The 15,243-nt window shown below is 35.6% G+C and overlaps 1 protein-coding gene across 1 annotated transcript in view; it reads left to right on the forward strand.

The window, feature by feature from the left end:
* The window catches only part of PRSS12 (serine protease 12), a gene marked incomplete at its 3' end in the record, with an annotated part of 40,140 nt that overhangs the window by 7,362 nt on the left and 17,535 nt on the right, over positions 1-15,243 (forward strand). Inside the window, exons 2-7 of the mRNA XM_079534917.1 lie at positions 1,898-2,036; positions 4,249-4,427; positions 6,520-6,670; positions 10,801-10,979; positions 11,602-11,743; positions 12,621-12,817. Coding sequence (XP_079391043.1) covers positions 1,898-2,036; positions 4,249-4,427; positions 6,520-6,670; positions 10,801-10,979; positions 11,602-11,743; positions 12,621-12,817 — 987 coding nt within the window. The remainder of the gene's footprint in view (positions 1-1,897; positions 2,037-4,248; positions 4,428-6,519; positions 6,671-10,800; positions 10,980-11,601; positions 11,744-12,620; positions 12,818-15,243) is intronic.

Raw genomic sequence — 15,243 nt, forward strand, 5'->3', positions numbered from 1 at the left:
TAACAGTACCTGTCCACAGATCTTCATGCTTTTTAGACTTCTTTCATGAGTTGTCTATCAGACAGGCAAACGATTTCATATTTGTTTTTAATGTTTGGGAAAAGACATGCTGATGCGCAGAAGCTGTCTCTTGTATCATCTTTTATTCTGTGTACAAGAATAATTTTTTCCAGTGTTGTCTCTGGGAATTCTGCAAACATAGAAAGAGCACTGAGCCATGTTCTGCCGTGGAAATCACAGAAGATAATTTTATTCTTTTAGTTTTACTCTTCAAGTACTCCTTTATCTAAGTATTTTCATAGATGCATTGTGTAATGTGTACTCAGGAAACTCTGCATTGATACAGTAATTGTGCAGGACCTTAAGCAATCAGGTACAAAAATAAACTAATTTTTGAGGGTGATATATTCATACTTTCTGGAATGCCAGAAATCACTTTGCTATGACTAAAACTGATGTTTCAATTGATAACAGTAGTCTACACAAAAGTCAATTGAAGAGCAGAAATAAACAAAATTCCTGAACTTGTCTGTATGTGACAGAAAAGCATGAAGATTAAAAATATAAACACAGAAGAACAAGGAGCAGTATGGCTTTACTGTTGCTATAATTAAGCCATTTATAGTCCTCTGTGCTGAATGATAGCACGCACTGTAACATGAGTTGAATAACTTTTGTTTGTAATTTGTTGCACAGTAAGTACTGCTGAGAAAATAGAAGGCAAAAGGAGCACACAAAATCAAGTTTGAGGTTAATTAATTCGAGTCCTTTGGCAGACATTTGACTTGGTTTTATAAACTACACTGAAATAAATTAAAACCAGAACACAATCTTGTGAAAGCTGAGAAGAAAAGGTAGATCTACCTATTGTTATTATTGTTATTATAATATACACATACATGAACACATCACGTACAAGGAGGGCAGGCACAAACACTGACTTTACTCTCCTACTGCTAAAAACCCTGCAAGCTGGATGATGATGTAGCTTCTGATTTTAAGTAGATCACAGATGAGAGGCAGATGGATTAACTGAGATTTCAGGCAATATTAATGCATGCAATTAGGTTATGTTTTATAATTTAACATATTCTTTCTTGTTGAACTACTGTTCTGTTCTGATTCTGTAGAGTTACATCTATAACCAGCTTTTTGGTGACATTCAATTGCAGATGCATCTTGCATCTCAAATACAAATACTGTAATGTAAGAATGCAAAATCTATTAATTTATTGGATGTCTTTTTTTTCACACTTCTTTTAGAAAATTCCTAATGTGTTTAGTTTGTTTTGTCTGAGAATTTGCCAAAGACCCTTCATATAATATCATCAAGTGTTTTTCTGTCTGAGAACAAGTCTGAACAAATGCATTCTTTGGCTAAAATAAACTACTGACATCCATGACAAACATAATATTACATGGCTCAGAGTAAAAGCTATGCAATCCATGTGGTTATTTTCTGATTCTTTTAAACTGGATTGAATTATGTGGAAGATAAAAACATATCACTCATAAATTTTGCTCACTTGGGTAGAGGTAAAAACTAAATATTTATGCAGTCTGTACATACTTTGTTTTGGTGGTTAGAACTTACCAACTAAGCTGTAGCATCAGAAGTATCAGAAAAGTAATGTAGCTTCAATGTAAGAAGCAAAATGTATTCCCTATGTAAGGAATAAAGTTATCTGCTTTTGTGTATTACTGTATAAGAATGTTAGACATGCCAGAGTACTTCTTAGAAGCAGCTTAACCAAAGAATGCAAAATAAGGTAGTAGTACTTGAAACAAAAATACATCCGCAGAGGGAAATAAGAGATTCAGAGTCCAGTAGGTAGGATAAATTATCTGAGACATGGAGCATCTTGGAGACTGTTTTTTTTTTTTCTTTTCTTTTAAGCGTCAGTGAGACTCCAAGGTGGCAAGAATGAGTTTGAAGGTACGGTGGAGGTTTATTTGAATGGAGTCTGGGGAGCAATCTGTGGCAGCCACTGGGACAATAATGATGCAACGGTCATATGTCGACAGCTTGCACTTGGGTAAGTTTTTGTCTGAGTGAAAATTAGTTGACATACTTTAATGACATTACAGTATAAAGGGGAATCTTTCGCTTCCTTCAATTATGTTGTATTTCAAAGAGGTCAGTGTGAAAATTAGTATTTTGTTTGAAAGCTGTATGTGGGATCTGAAAAGGAGTGAAGGGAAGGTAGATGCTGTACTTTCAGAGTAAAACAAGGCCTGCTTTAGTAGACAACCAGATGTCCATGAGGAGAGAAATCTGAGGTCTGATCCTAATGTTGCGTATGTAAGTGTCAATTAAGAGTAGCTCTTTAAGTTACTGAATCTGTAAAAATGTAAATGTGGTCAGAATTTGCTTCTTCATGGCTTCTTGTCGCAGGAATATTCCCTATTCCCAGGAGCATTGTGTTACCCTGGTAATAATCCATTATATTCTGCCAAAAGACAGCTGGGACTCATTTTAGATTTTTGGGAAATGGGGTATTTTTGTTGTGCTACCCTCATACAACTAGGTAATCTGTATGCTTTACTCCTAGTGTTACACATTGATAACTAAACCCAAAACCAGACAAATTTTGCGGCTTTACATTTTCATGAAAACATTTTACAGTCATGGTAATATTACAGAGGTTGAAAGTCCGTGCATTGTGCTAACAGCTCACTGTCCTTATTGACCACTGTTTCCCATGGCTGTCAAAGTGGATTTAATCAACAGGACCCTTCACCATAATTTGGTCATTCAGCTCTACATAATGCCTAGATGCTGCAGTTGCTATAGTAAGGTGGAACTGAGGAAAAGAAGAAAATGTCCATATCCACAGGAAGTTTTAAAAACAAAATGCAATTTCAGCTTCTAGAAAATCCATGTCACCTAACCTAGGCAAAGACATTACTTGACTATCCTGCCACCTCACCACTCCATTCAGTTTGTAGCTTCTCAGTAAGCCCCAAAATAGAGCTGGTTTATTGCCTTTCCAGCATTCTTACAGTTACATATCAAAGGAGTGATTACATTTGCTACAAGCAGCAGGGGGCAAGTATACCGTAGTTGCATTCTTAATGATTATATTACTTTTAGACTATTTAGACTGCAAGGCAGAACAAAAACTAAGCTGTTTTATAACATTCAATTCTAATTTGGACACACCATGCCAACTTAAAAAAATACGGGGATTAGATGGGATAAAAGTTCAGCCATCTGGAGGCTGTGATTTTGCTTATGACTTGAGCTGTCTACATGCAGTATCCCCTTTCCTCATTTTAATTTATTTTTGCCATCCATACCCTACCTATACCATTCGGATAAACATTTCAGTTGAACAAGACCCTTATTAAAACAGTGTGAATGGCTCATTCTTTTCAATAGAAATGACTTGAATCTGAATCTAGGCCAAAAATACCCAAACAAAATGTAGTTGAAACTTTTATTTATGCCCTGTTGAGTGTTTGATAGAAATTTGGATCTGTATACCACAAGGTGAATTCAGTAGGTATTTCCAATGTTTTTCAGGTTCTTCCATTTTTCTGCTCCTTTTGCTTTTACAATACTTGGATGTTGTTTTTAATTTGTTTTTGGTGGGTATTAGATGGAAGATAAGAAGATTCAGAACAGTTTCTTTGGATTCAGTCTGGAAAGGAAAGAAAGCTATTTATGAATGTTCAGGGTGTTGGAGGAGTGGATGGATGGATGGATGGATGGATGGATGGATGGATGGATGGATGGATGAACAGAGATGGGAATGGCTGAATGGACAGTAATGGACGTGAGAATGAGCTAATGCAGTATGAGGTGATTTCACTGCCCCATGGTCATAACTATATATGCCACGCACATGTGCTGAGCAGTGACTAGTGTTAATGGAACAAAGGAGAGGAGAAAAATGAAGGGTCCTTGGCATTATCTGTCATGGAAGTATATCTGCAGTGGGATGATTCTACAGTTTACCTATGGAGTGTGGAAGGAACTGCTGTGCTGATTTTTGCTGTCAAGAACTGGGAGGAGTGTGGCTGGCCCTGCCAGGGCATAGGCCACTGTACTAAAATATCCCACAACTAAATGGCAAAATCTGGGTTACTCTGTAACTGCTTTGAGCAGAAGACTGCCTTGAACTGTAAGAAAATGTGATGACTTTACACTGTTAAGGAACGCTCTTTCTTTTCTACCCCAAGGTTTTTATCTGAGAACCAGGAATGAATAGACTCAAATATCCTACCTGATTATTTTTCTTACAGTGAAAAAGGTACATCAAAACACATACCATTTTCCGAACTGGGCCTTATTCCTGTCTACTGGAGTGAAGTGCGTTGTCGTGGTGATGAAGAAAATATACTGTTATGTGAAAAAGACATCTGGCAGGATGGAATATGTCCTCAAAACACAGCAGCTGCTGTTACATGTAGCTCTTCCCTAGGTAAAAAACAAAAAAAAAAACAAAATATAAGGTTTGGCTAACTCTTTACCTTATTTAAATGCAAGTAATAATAATCAATCATTATAAAATTAGAAAAAGAAAACCTTTCTAGACTTTTTGGTCAGGAAATTAAACAGATTGACTCATAGCACCATTAACTACTTCAAATTTCTCTATGCTATGCAAGCTTCAACTAGCAGAACCACCTTTTACCATTCCATAATCATGAAGCAAAATGTTGCTTTGAGATCCAGGTTGTGAGGAAGGGTGAAGCAGAAGTGGACCTCTGGCTGTAAAAGTAGGATTGTTTCCCCCACATTTTTACTTACTTTTTAAAAAATTATTTTTATTAATTAATTATTATTATTATTTTCTTTGTTAGCTACAAAACCAACATTTCAGTTTGTTAGCTTTTCATGAGCAACAGGGAGGGACATCAGTTTCATCCAGAGGCTAAACCTCACTTTGGTATAGAAGTGTCTGATGAGTGTTGACCTTACATTCTTTGAATGTGGCTGTCACTGCAAAAGGAAAAGTTTTGTCCTATTTATTGTGTACACTTAAAACAACAGGTCTGAGGTCTCCTACCAGTAGATCGCTACATTACACAAGTCAATGATATTACCAGAAAAATGTATTAGAAGGCTTTTAAGATATTTCAGATTATTTTAACTGACATGATAAACAGTATCTAAGTAGGCAGTTATGCTGTCAGATTTAAAATACTGCTGACTTTAAGGATGACTTTACTGGCAGTGCCATTCTCTTCAGTTGTAACCAAAACATGTTGTATGGCTGCTCCCAGCACTGTGCTTCCTTTCTTCCCTTGCTTGCATTCCTATCCAAAAGTAGACATACTTATGTCCTACAGCTCCTCTATTCATAAGGAATTTCAATAAATTACTTAAAAAACATAATTTTATTCTTAATTTAGAAAACTGTGGTATAGGTGGAAGATGAATCCTTTTTAACCTAGGAAAGAAGAAGGAAACAATCATAGCAAAAGGAACAGTTTTGCCTAAGGAAATTGAAATTTATAAATTAGTAAAATTTACTCCTAGATCATAAGGTTTTCTTTCTGCTTATAGATATTTTCACTGGAAAAGCTTATTTAGCTCAGATAAATTTACAGAAGGCATTTTATCTGTGTCAGTAATGCTGAAAGGAAGCTTATCAGTTCTTTAGAGCCCAGGATATCTGAATTTAATTAAATCAGTCCTGAAGTTCAGCTGATTAGATGGAGTTTCCTGAAATTGCCTGTTTTGTAGGTTCTACGAGCAGTAGCCTTTTTAACGAATATAGTTTAATTAACTACGAAACAAAACAAAACAAACAACAAAAACCCCATATTTAGATTTCATACCGGTGAGATAGTATGATGGACTCAGAGAAATTCCCCCAATGTTTTTTTTTTTTTTTTTTCCAAGTCACAAAATAGCATTAATTGGTTGGAAAGCATACACAAAAATTGAATCACACTGTGAATCATTCAAACGTTAGATATGATGAAACTTTAAAATAACCTTTTAAATACAAAAGTGACTATTTTTTACATGGCTTTAAGCTGTTTCTATTATAGTTTTCTGCAGAAGTGATGCTTCCAAGAAAATCTCCTGCTGGACACAAAAAGATTAATTTTTTGAAAAGGCCAAAACTTGAAGGTGAAATTCTACCTCTATGGAAACTAAATAATTTTTTGCCTCTTACTTACACATTTTGCCCCCTGGGATTAAGCTTGTACAGAACTGACTTTGCCCTTACTGGTAGAAATGCAATTCCACTGCTAAAGTGTAATATTTGGTCTTATGCTCCTAAGTGTCTGTGAACATTTTGACACTTAAGTAACTCAGATCAGCATGGCTTCTTGTTTGTAAAGTATTTTTCATCTCCAGAGACTGGACCTTAGAAGAACAAATTTCTAGCAAGTTTAATTTCTTGTTTCCCATTGAATTAAAAAAACTAATTGTAGTTCTTGAGCAACATCACAGAAACCACTAAGCTGTCTTTTTTTTGTTTTTTTGTTGTTTTTTTTTTTTCCTATGCAATCAGAATAACAAAATGACCATTTCCTATATTCCCTGTTTGATCATAGCCGCTGTCTTTATTCCAATCCGGCTGGCTGGTGGGAACAAGGCTTACGAAGGAAGAGTAGAAGTCTACCATGCTGGCCAGTGGGGGACAGTCTGTGACGATCAGTGGGATGACGCAGATGCTGAAGTTGTCTGCCGGCAGCTTGGCCTTGGGTTTGTTTTACTGCATATTTTCTACTCCAGCAGCAAAGCAGAATAGATAGTAAGACACATAGCCTAGAGTTTTCAAAATACGCTCCTTTAAAATTGCACTAATACTTTGAAGCATGAACGACACATTTTCAGAAGGGTCAGGTACAGTGCCAATACTTTCAAGTCTCTAGAACTTTGATCTATTGGATTCAGTTCTCAGTGGCAAATGATATGGTATATGATGTAAATATGAAATAGTAAGATAGACAAAGGATCTTTCTTGGAATAAATTTTGAGTGTTTTGTGAACATTCACTACAATTATAGTAAAATTACAATCAAAAACCTTAGGTGAATATGAGGAGGTTGCTTTTGATACTGAAATCTTTACATCCATTCTACTGAAAAGTCTAACCATCACTTTGCTTTGGAGCAAGAGCACTGCTTTGTCAGAAAGGATGTACTTTTTGGTATGCCCATGAAAATCAAGGTTTAAGCCATAAGTCGCAGAAAACTGTCAGTTTGCAAGGACAAAGTAGATACTAGTTTAAAGTTTTAACAGTTAAAGTTTAAAGTGATTCTGTCTTAACTAAGAATGGTCCATAATCTGAGTCATAGCATCAGAACAGGATTTTCTTGCTCCTCTTCTGAATAGCCAGGGGCAATTTTGATACTACTCAGCAAATAAGTATTCAGTACTTGAGAAAGATGCTGCAGAACTGGGAGGCAAAGAGGAGAACTGCTGCATCGGAGACAGAGAAGATGAGGACAATTGGGATGAAAAGCAGAAGAAAAATGAGGAGGTGAATGTAGAGAAGATACTACTCTGTAAAGCTAAGGAGGAATGGGCGATTACTTCTGAAACAAACTGGGATAAGAATTAAGCAGATCAGTGCAGAGAAGACTGGAAAAGAACTCACCCACTCAACCCTGCTGAGATTACAGTGAATTAAAATAAGTGGCACTGAAGGTAGCAAGCTTTGTGGCATGAACAGGTGGCCCCCAGCATGTGCTCATTTTTTTAACCTGAAGCTGAGGCCATGGACTCCTGCTGGTTCCATCCAAACTACCTCAAATAGCTGATATTAGTACAGTGTTTACAAGGCTTTTAAACCTGCTCATGAACCATGTAGGAACCAACGTGCTCCTCTGACATCATATTTCCATTTCTTCTCAAGTCTAGGGTTTATGTGTAAAAGACTACATTAAAAGAATTTTAAGACTGCAGAGAAAGGCATTATATTTAGTAGCATCATGTAAATACTGTGCAGTATCAGTTCAGCCCTCTTGTCTATATGATTAAATATATGATCATCAGTTACGCTTTTTTTTTTTCCTCCAACAGGAAACTTCCCTAATTTTATGCACCAAATAACTGGTGTTCATGGATTCATAGCTATTCAATATTTCTTTGACTCCTCATCATACAGAATGTTTTCAGGTGTTCATTAGTGCACAACCTTCAGTCCGTGCATAGAATAGTTATATAAGTATTTCTATATTCCTGACCTATTCAATTAGGAATACCTTTTATAAAGCTTTTTCTGCTTTTGAAATACAATTGAACCACTATCAGTAGTTGGGAAGTAATTAAACTGCCCTTAACATTTTTCTATGGTAATGACAAATGTCAGGCAAAGCCAGCAAACACTGAAATGCTGATACTCAAGTTAAATGAAGATAACATCATATACATGTAAATGTTCCCAAGTACTATCATCTTAAAAACTACTGGTAAACATGGCTTTCTGTTACAAGCCTGTAATATATATAAGGCATTACTGATTAAAACAAGTATCCTGAAAGAAGTTTCTTCAGTTCTTACTCAATTCTACAAATATTCAGAAGCACTGAGAACTCACAGGCCGTATCTTGATACATTGAAAGATTGAGATGTGCTAGATTGGATAGCTAGATTTCAAATAAATATTACTCTTAGTGTATCCAGTACATGTTATTTTCCTAGTTTACTATATAGTTACACACATTTACTAGTTAGAAAAGCGGCTATCTGTGAAATGTAAGAGATGGAGGTCTTGGCTCTTATTCCCATTACCTGCACTGCAAAGTACAAGTCTTTAGTGAATAAATGCTACATATAGAAAGGCATGGCTAGTTAACAAACTAAAACAAAGAATGGTAAGGGCAATTAGGAAGACTTAGCAAAGCTCAGGGATCTACGAAATCTACTGAAATTCATCTTAGCATTTCTGGAGGAAAAAGAAACTGAGCAAGATCTATGTTAACACATTATTTAGAATTAGGAAGGTCTTTCTAAAGAATATGTCCCATTAAAAATCTTTCTCACACATATATGCACACACACATAAAAAATGCTAACTTCAGACTGAATTTACTGATGTGCCCTGATAAACCCCTGGAAGAAAGCCAAATGTGTTTTGCTAAAATGTCACTTGTTGGGTGCTTGAGGACATTTCTGTTTTCCTCCACTGTTTCTCTGATGTGATTGCAGATTACAACTCTTCTCCCTACTGAGTAAATATGACTTGTTTGTTGATATTTTCCACATACTCAACCATTTGAAGAAGGCATCTGATCATCAGAGAAACAGCCTGAAAGTTCAATTTTTTTCAAAACTGACCAAGCACTTTAGCTTAACAACGGTAGAAACAAATGTATTTTAAATATGTATGAATGCAAATCGTAGTATTCAATGTTCCTTTCCCATGTGTGGTTTTATTTACTGGGAACTAATAATCTACACAGCATCCACCAGGAGTACTCACTTCCTTTTTTTATACAGAACTTTTTTCCTGGTCCTAATTTAACTTTTTAGAGCCTATTATTGTTGCTGTTTTTCTCACACCCTTGTTACTGTTAATCAAGAATTTGCATTATTGTAAATTTAGTACTATCTTCCTTTAAACAAGAAATAAAAGAGATGGAATAGACTTATACAAAGCAATAGAAATGAAACCCATGCCTATCTAAATCTATATATGGATCAATAAAGTGCCGCCTTAAAAACATGAATTAACACAACTTCCATTTAAAAAAATGACAGCAATGGAGAATTCTAACACTCTACTGTAAAAGCCTCTAAAGAGTTTGAATGACTACATTCTGAAACAAAACAGCCAAGATCTGACACATTTTCAGTAGAAACTGAATATGCCTTTCCTGCTAGGTGCTATGTAACAATATATGGCTGGTTGCAGAAAACATATTTTTTGTAACTATTACTTTATAGTCCCATGACCAAACTGTACCTTAAACTAGTCCTTTAGAAAGGTAATTCATTGTAGCCTACTTGAAAAAGAAGACAGATACTGGAAACACTCCTACAAAAACTAAACTGGTTATATGTACAGAGAAACCATCCAGTGAAAGGAAAACAATCCATGTGTTTCAAAACATATATGAAAGACACAGTGCCTTTCCAAACAGAAAAGGAAAAATCGTGACAGCTCAACAACTGTTGAACACTGTATAATTTCTGTAATGCTGAAATAATGGACTGTCTTCAATTCATGTAGGTTTTTGTGTTCAGAATTCCCTGCGCTGACATAAACAACAAACACAAGGACAGTCATTGGTCTGCCTTTTGTTTTTATTTCTACGATAAATTTCATGCCATTGTCAAGTCACTTGAAATCTTAACCATGTTTTTTAAATTACAGTGTGTAGAACAATTGAGTTTATCTGCGTCATCTAAGTATTTGAGATTTGTTTAATGTGCTTCTGAGGCCAGCAAAGTAAGTCACCAAAGAAATAGGATTACCATGTATACACATTAAATGAAAATTACAATTAGAACCCTCATAGCCATTTGTAAAGCTATAATCCCTTCTAGGAATGGAGTTCTTAAAAATGAAAAGACAGAAAAGGAAAATGAAGTAAAAATGAAACAATAGGATTTGATTTCATAATCATATTGGAACTGTGGAAATGTTGCAGTGGTATGTTCAAGTTCAGCTGGTGCAGAACTTCAGCTCATAATGAAGTTGGCTGTAGAAGCACACTGTAGTGCAGATGTAACACAGGCTGCAGTCAGTTACCCCTGCAGTACATTTTCAGGAAGTCCCATTTACTATTTTAGAAGCCAGATATGTAACATTTTAGTTATTTCCATTGCCTCCAAGACCCTAGCTTGCATGTACTTGCTTTACAGCATTTGCTATCTTTTGACAGGGGTGCTGCCAAGGCATGGAGCCAGGCTTACTTTGGAGAAGGCTCAGGCCCTGTGCTGCTGGATGAAGTGCAGTGTACAGGAAATGAGCTATCTATAGAACAGTGTCCAAAAAGCTCCTGGAGGGAACACAACTGCGACCACAAAGAAGATGCTGGTGTTTCCTGTACACCTCTCACAGGTAGTTCAATTACCAATAAACACACAAGAAAAACAGTGACAAATGCAGAATTGACAGCACTGGAAAGAGAGTTTTTAAAGTTTGCAGATGCATAAAACCTCACAGTAATAATACATTGTAGCAGTATCAAAACGAGTTGGCTGTTGCCTGTGGAAATTTTACAGGTATAGAAAATCTCATTATTTAACACTAAGCCTTGGTTACTTTGCAACACTGTAACTGCTACTTACTGTGCAGTGCATGCTTTAACTGTGTGTTGTTTCTATCAGCATAAAAGCAATGAGAAATAACAATATATAAAAAAGATAAGTTGTATGTATAAACAATGAAACCACATAATTAGAGCCTATTTCTGTGAACTTGGCATGTAATGAGGACTCGGAGATCAAAATCTTGCACTGAATCGGCTGTGTTACTCAGCACTTTACAACAACCTGGGTGCATCACGGCATCTTACACATCTTTTCATTGAATGGCATCTAGTGAACAGCACAGATACAGTAGTTTAATATTGTAATGAGCTGCAGTAAGTGTAGTGATACTCATTTTATTTCAGAACAGTAACTGGACCTCAGAAAAACTGATTCTTATTTTTGTTTTTCCTTGCTTGTTAATGACACAGATGGTGCATTAAGGCTAACAAGTGGGAAAGGCAGTCATGAGGGGCGCCTGGAGGTCTATTATTCTGGGCAGTGGGGCACAATCTGCGATGATGGGTGGACAGAGCTGAATACACAGGTGGCTTGCCGGCAGCTTGGATTTAAGTAAGATTACTTGATATCAGATATCTGACTCTTTGACTTGATGATGATGGTAGATATTTACGTGAATCCTATATTCTTCAAGAGTCTCTTTTTTTTTTTTTTTTAATATTAGCTGAGTGCTTCACAGAAACTACTGAGTTAAAATGCATTAAAATCTGCTTCCCTCAGTCTCCATTACATATTTATGGCCTCAATTTAGTTAGAGCAAAAAGATTCAACTCAGTCTGTAATTCAGCAGTCTTCATTCACTGAGTTCCTTCCACTCGTGTTTTTTGGCTAACCAACCTATAGAGAAAAAATGACTTACTGTATTCTAGTTTGCCTATGAAAGTTTGATTATTCAAAATCTTTGCTCATGAAACAGTCAGTAAAAATCAGATAGACTTTCAGTGTATAAATCCTTCTGGACCTAGCTCAAAAACCTCCCACAGTCCTGAGACACTGTTAAGTATTGACTAACATATTTCAGAAAGCAGTCATTTCATACTGTGTTTAAAAAAATACACTCTCACTACATAATTGTTATCTTGCCTTCACATTCAAAAAAGTCCAAACATTCACATATTTATGATATTAAGAACATGATTTAAGTACCAAAGTGAGTGAGACAGATGTATGTTTGAGGCCTTAATCAAAGGTAATATATCCCAAAGTCTGCATTAATGTAACAGTAATTCTTCAAAAATACAGGTTACCAGAGAAGAAATATGTAGTGTTCTCATTCATCTTAATGCTAACCAAACCTGCTCAATCATGGTTATTACTCTCCATTGTTGATCTTGAGAAATCTTTATTTGTCAACAGATCACTTATTTCCTTTCTAGTGCTGAAGTATTACATGCCCTCTGACCAAAACATACACCTATTTGTTGTATAGGTATGGAAAAAGTGCTCCTGAGAGCTCCTCAGAAGGAAACTCTGGTCCCATCTGGTTGGATGATGTCAGCTGCTCTGGGAAGGAAACAGACCTTCTGCAGTGCTCAAGGAGAGAGTGGGGAAAGCATGACTGCAGCCATCAGGAGGATGTTAGACTCATTTGCCATCCAGATAACAACAGCCATAAACTCTCGCTTGGTAAGGTGTACCTTTGGTAACATCACAATGTGAGCATTGCTATAGGCACGTATTCCAAAGAAGTACAGTGAACTTAAGGGTGCTCAAAATCTTACTGTTTAGCAGGTGTATGCAAAGACAGATGAGGAAGGGAAAAAGTTCACTTTTCTCTTGAAGATCGTTAAGTAATCAGGCTTTGTTTAAAGGAACATAAACAGCCAGAACAGTAACAATCAGCATGAATTTCTAAATTAGTAAATGCAGATTCCAGAGATAATGTTCTCTAAATCTTTTTCTTCATCGGATTTTACATCTAATTCACCCTTTCTAGTGGTATACTGCTTTGCACTCAGCACTCTCCAAGTTCTAAGGAACTGCCCCATGTTATAGGAAATTGGAGAGAACCTGTGCATTGAAAAATATAAATCAATATTATATTCCTCTATAGCCTTATGTTCAGGCAGTCTGAGAAAAGACATAGAGAGAAAGAACGTAAGTTCAGAGAGAATGAGAAGAAATGGTGAGAAGTATGAAAATCTTTCTGTATTACTTCAGTCTGTCATTTGGATTGTGCCAGGGGAAGTAGCTCCCAGTTTCTAATATAGACAGAATGATACTAAACAGATCAAAGATCCAAACACCACGTTAAAAAGCTGACTATGTTGTATGAAGAAAGAATGAAAAGACAGATAAGAAATCAGAAGTAACTAATTACATAGAGGTATTACGGATCAAAATACATACACAAGAATTCCAAAGATTTCTAAATCCACATATAATTAAACAAGAATTACAGCTATCAGACATGTAAAATAAAAGGCTAGAACAATTGGGTTACTCATCTATTCTGACAATCAGCTTCTCTTTCTTCGTTTTTTTTTTTTAATTTGATGCATACAGATTTTGTAACTTGTCAGTATGTAAACTTTGACAAAGTTGTTGCCAATATTCTTTGAAATTTAACTAAGTATATTCTAGTTGATTTTGGAGTTAGAATTAACTAGGAAACTAGTGGAATGAGATTCACTGCTTCTACTGAAATCTAATGGACTTGTATGCCTGATTTCTTGAAGTTCCTTGGAAATTATTGACTGAAGGCATATTTTGCAAATTAAGGCATGGATTTACTGCACAACATTGCTACCTGTTCTTACAACAGTCAGCACTTCCACATGCACTTTTCTTTTCTTTTCTTTTCTTTTCTTTCCTTTTTTTTTTTTTTTTTCCTGATCTTTTCCTTTACAGCCTTTTGACCCGTAAGAATCCAATGAATGTTTTATATTGCAGTTCCGTTATGTATTTGATAATGATGATGTATCATATTTTGTACAAAAGATTTCCCTGACCAAAAATAACAGGAATTCAGATTATCACGGCTGTCTTTACAGATGCAAACCATCTGTGCTGCTTTGCTTAAGTTTCTATAAAATACAGTCTTAGCTGAAGGAGGTCCAGTTCAGTTAAATGCATCCATATGGTAGCATTCTCACGTCTCCCATTACCAGACAATCATATTAGTTTTGTGCTCATAAATATATCTATGCTAAAATACAAGCAGATGAGATAACAGCAAATCAGATATAATGTATCACGAATATCTCATGTCTCCAGCTGGGTCATGTAATATACACCTAAATCATATTCTTCTAGAATAACTTACTTGTCATGAAGAGGGAGTATCTAACTCTTCCTGACTGGACAAGAGACAAGGACTCTATCGTTCCCCACACTTTCTAGCACTTGCATAAAAGCATTTTTTCTTCCTCTAAGGATGAAATCGGTTGAAAAACATGGGTAATTATATAATTTGGGTAGATTATATAAAATACAGACATTAAGGGGTGCTCAAAATACAATACGCCATGAAAATGACAACATCTGTTTAGTAAATAATATCCTGATGTATAGGATATTGTATGTAACTGAACAGAAAGTTGGTGAAGCATATACTTGTAACTGTTCAGGTAGTATGAACGCCAATATGAACAATATGCTTTAAATTACATTTGAAGCAAAACTACTTTAATTTTATTTTATAATCTTCCTGCATTCAGTCAGCAAATTAAGTCAGATTTAACTAGCTCTGCACCAGAGTAAGGTTTGGTATGCAAAAGTTATTTATACCTTAAATTAATCAGAATCAAATTTCAAAAAATGATGTATCAAAATACTCTTACTTAAGAGAAAGATTATTATTTTTTTCATCCTTACAGGGTTAGACAAGAGTGGGAACAGGTTAAAAGAATGTGGAACAGGTTTCCCAATTTTCAAAACAAGGAAGTCTAATTAGAATCTCAAAGATTATAAAGTGTGACACAGAAGAAGATTCAGAATGTGATTCCTTCACTTAAAGAGTACAAAGAGACATCAAAGGAATTTGTAACTCTTTTAAGGATTCTTGCATTGCCAGCATGCTATAAAGTAGTCTTAATGGAAAGGAGAATCAA

Source organism: Tetrao urogallus (assembly GCF_951394365.1).
Source record: "Tetrao urogallus genome assembly, chromosome: 4".
In the NCBI taxonomy this organism is placed as follows: domain Eukaryota; kingdom Metazoa; phylum Chordata; class Aves; order Galliformes; family Phasianidae; genus Tetrao; species Tetrao urogallus.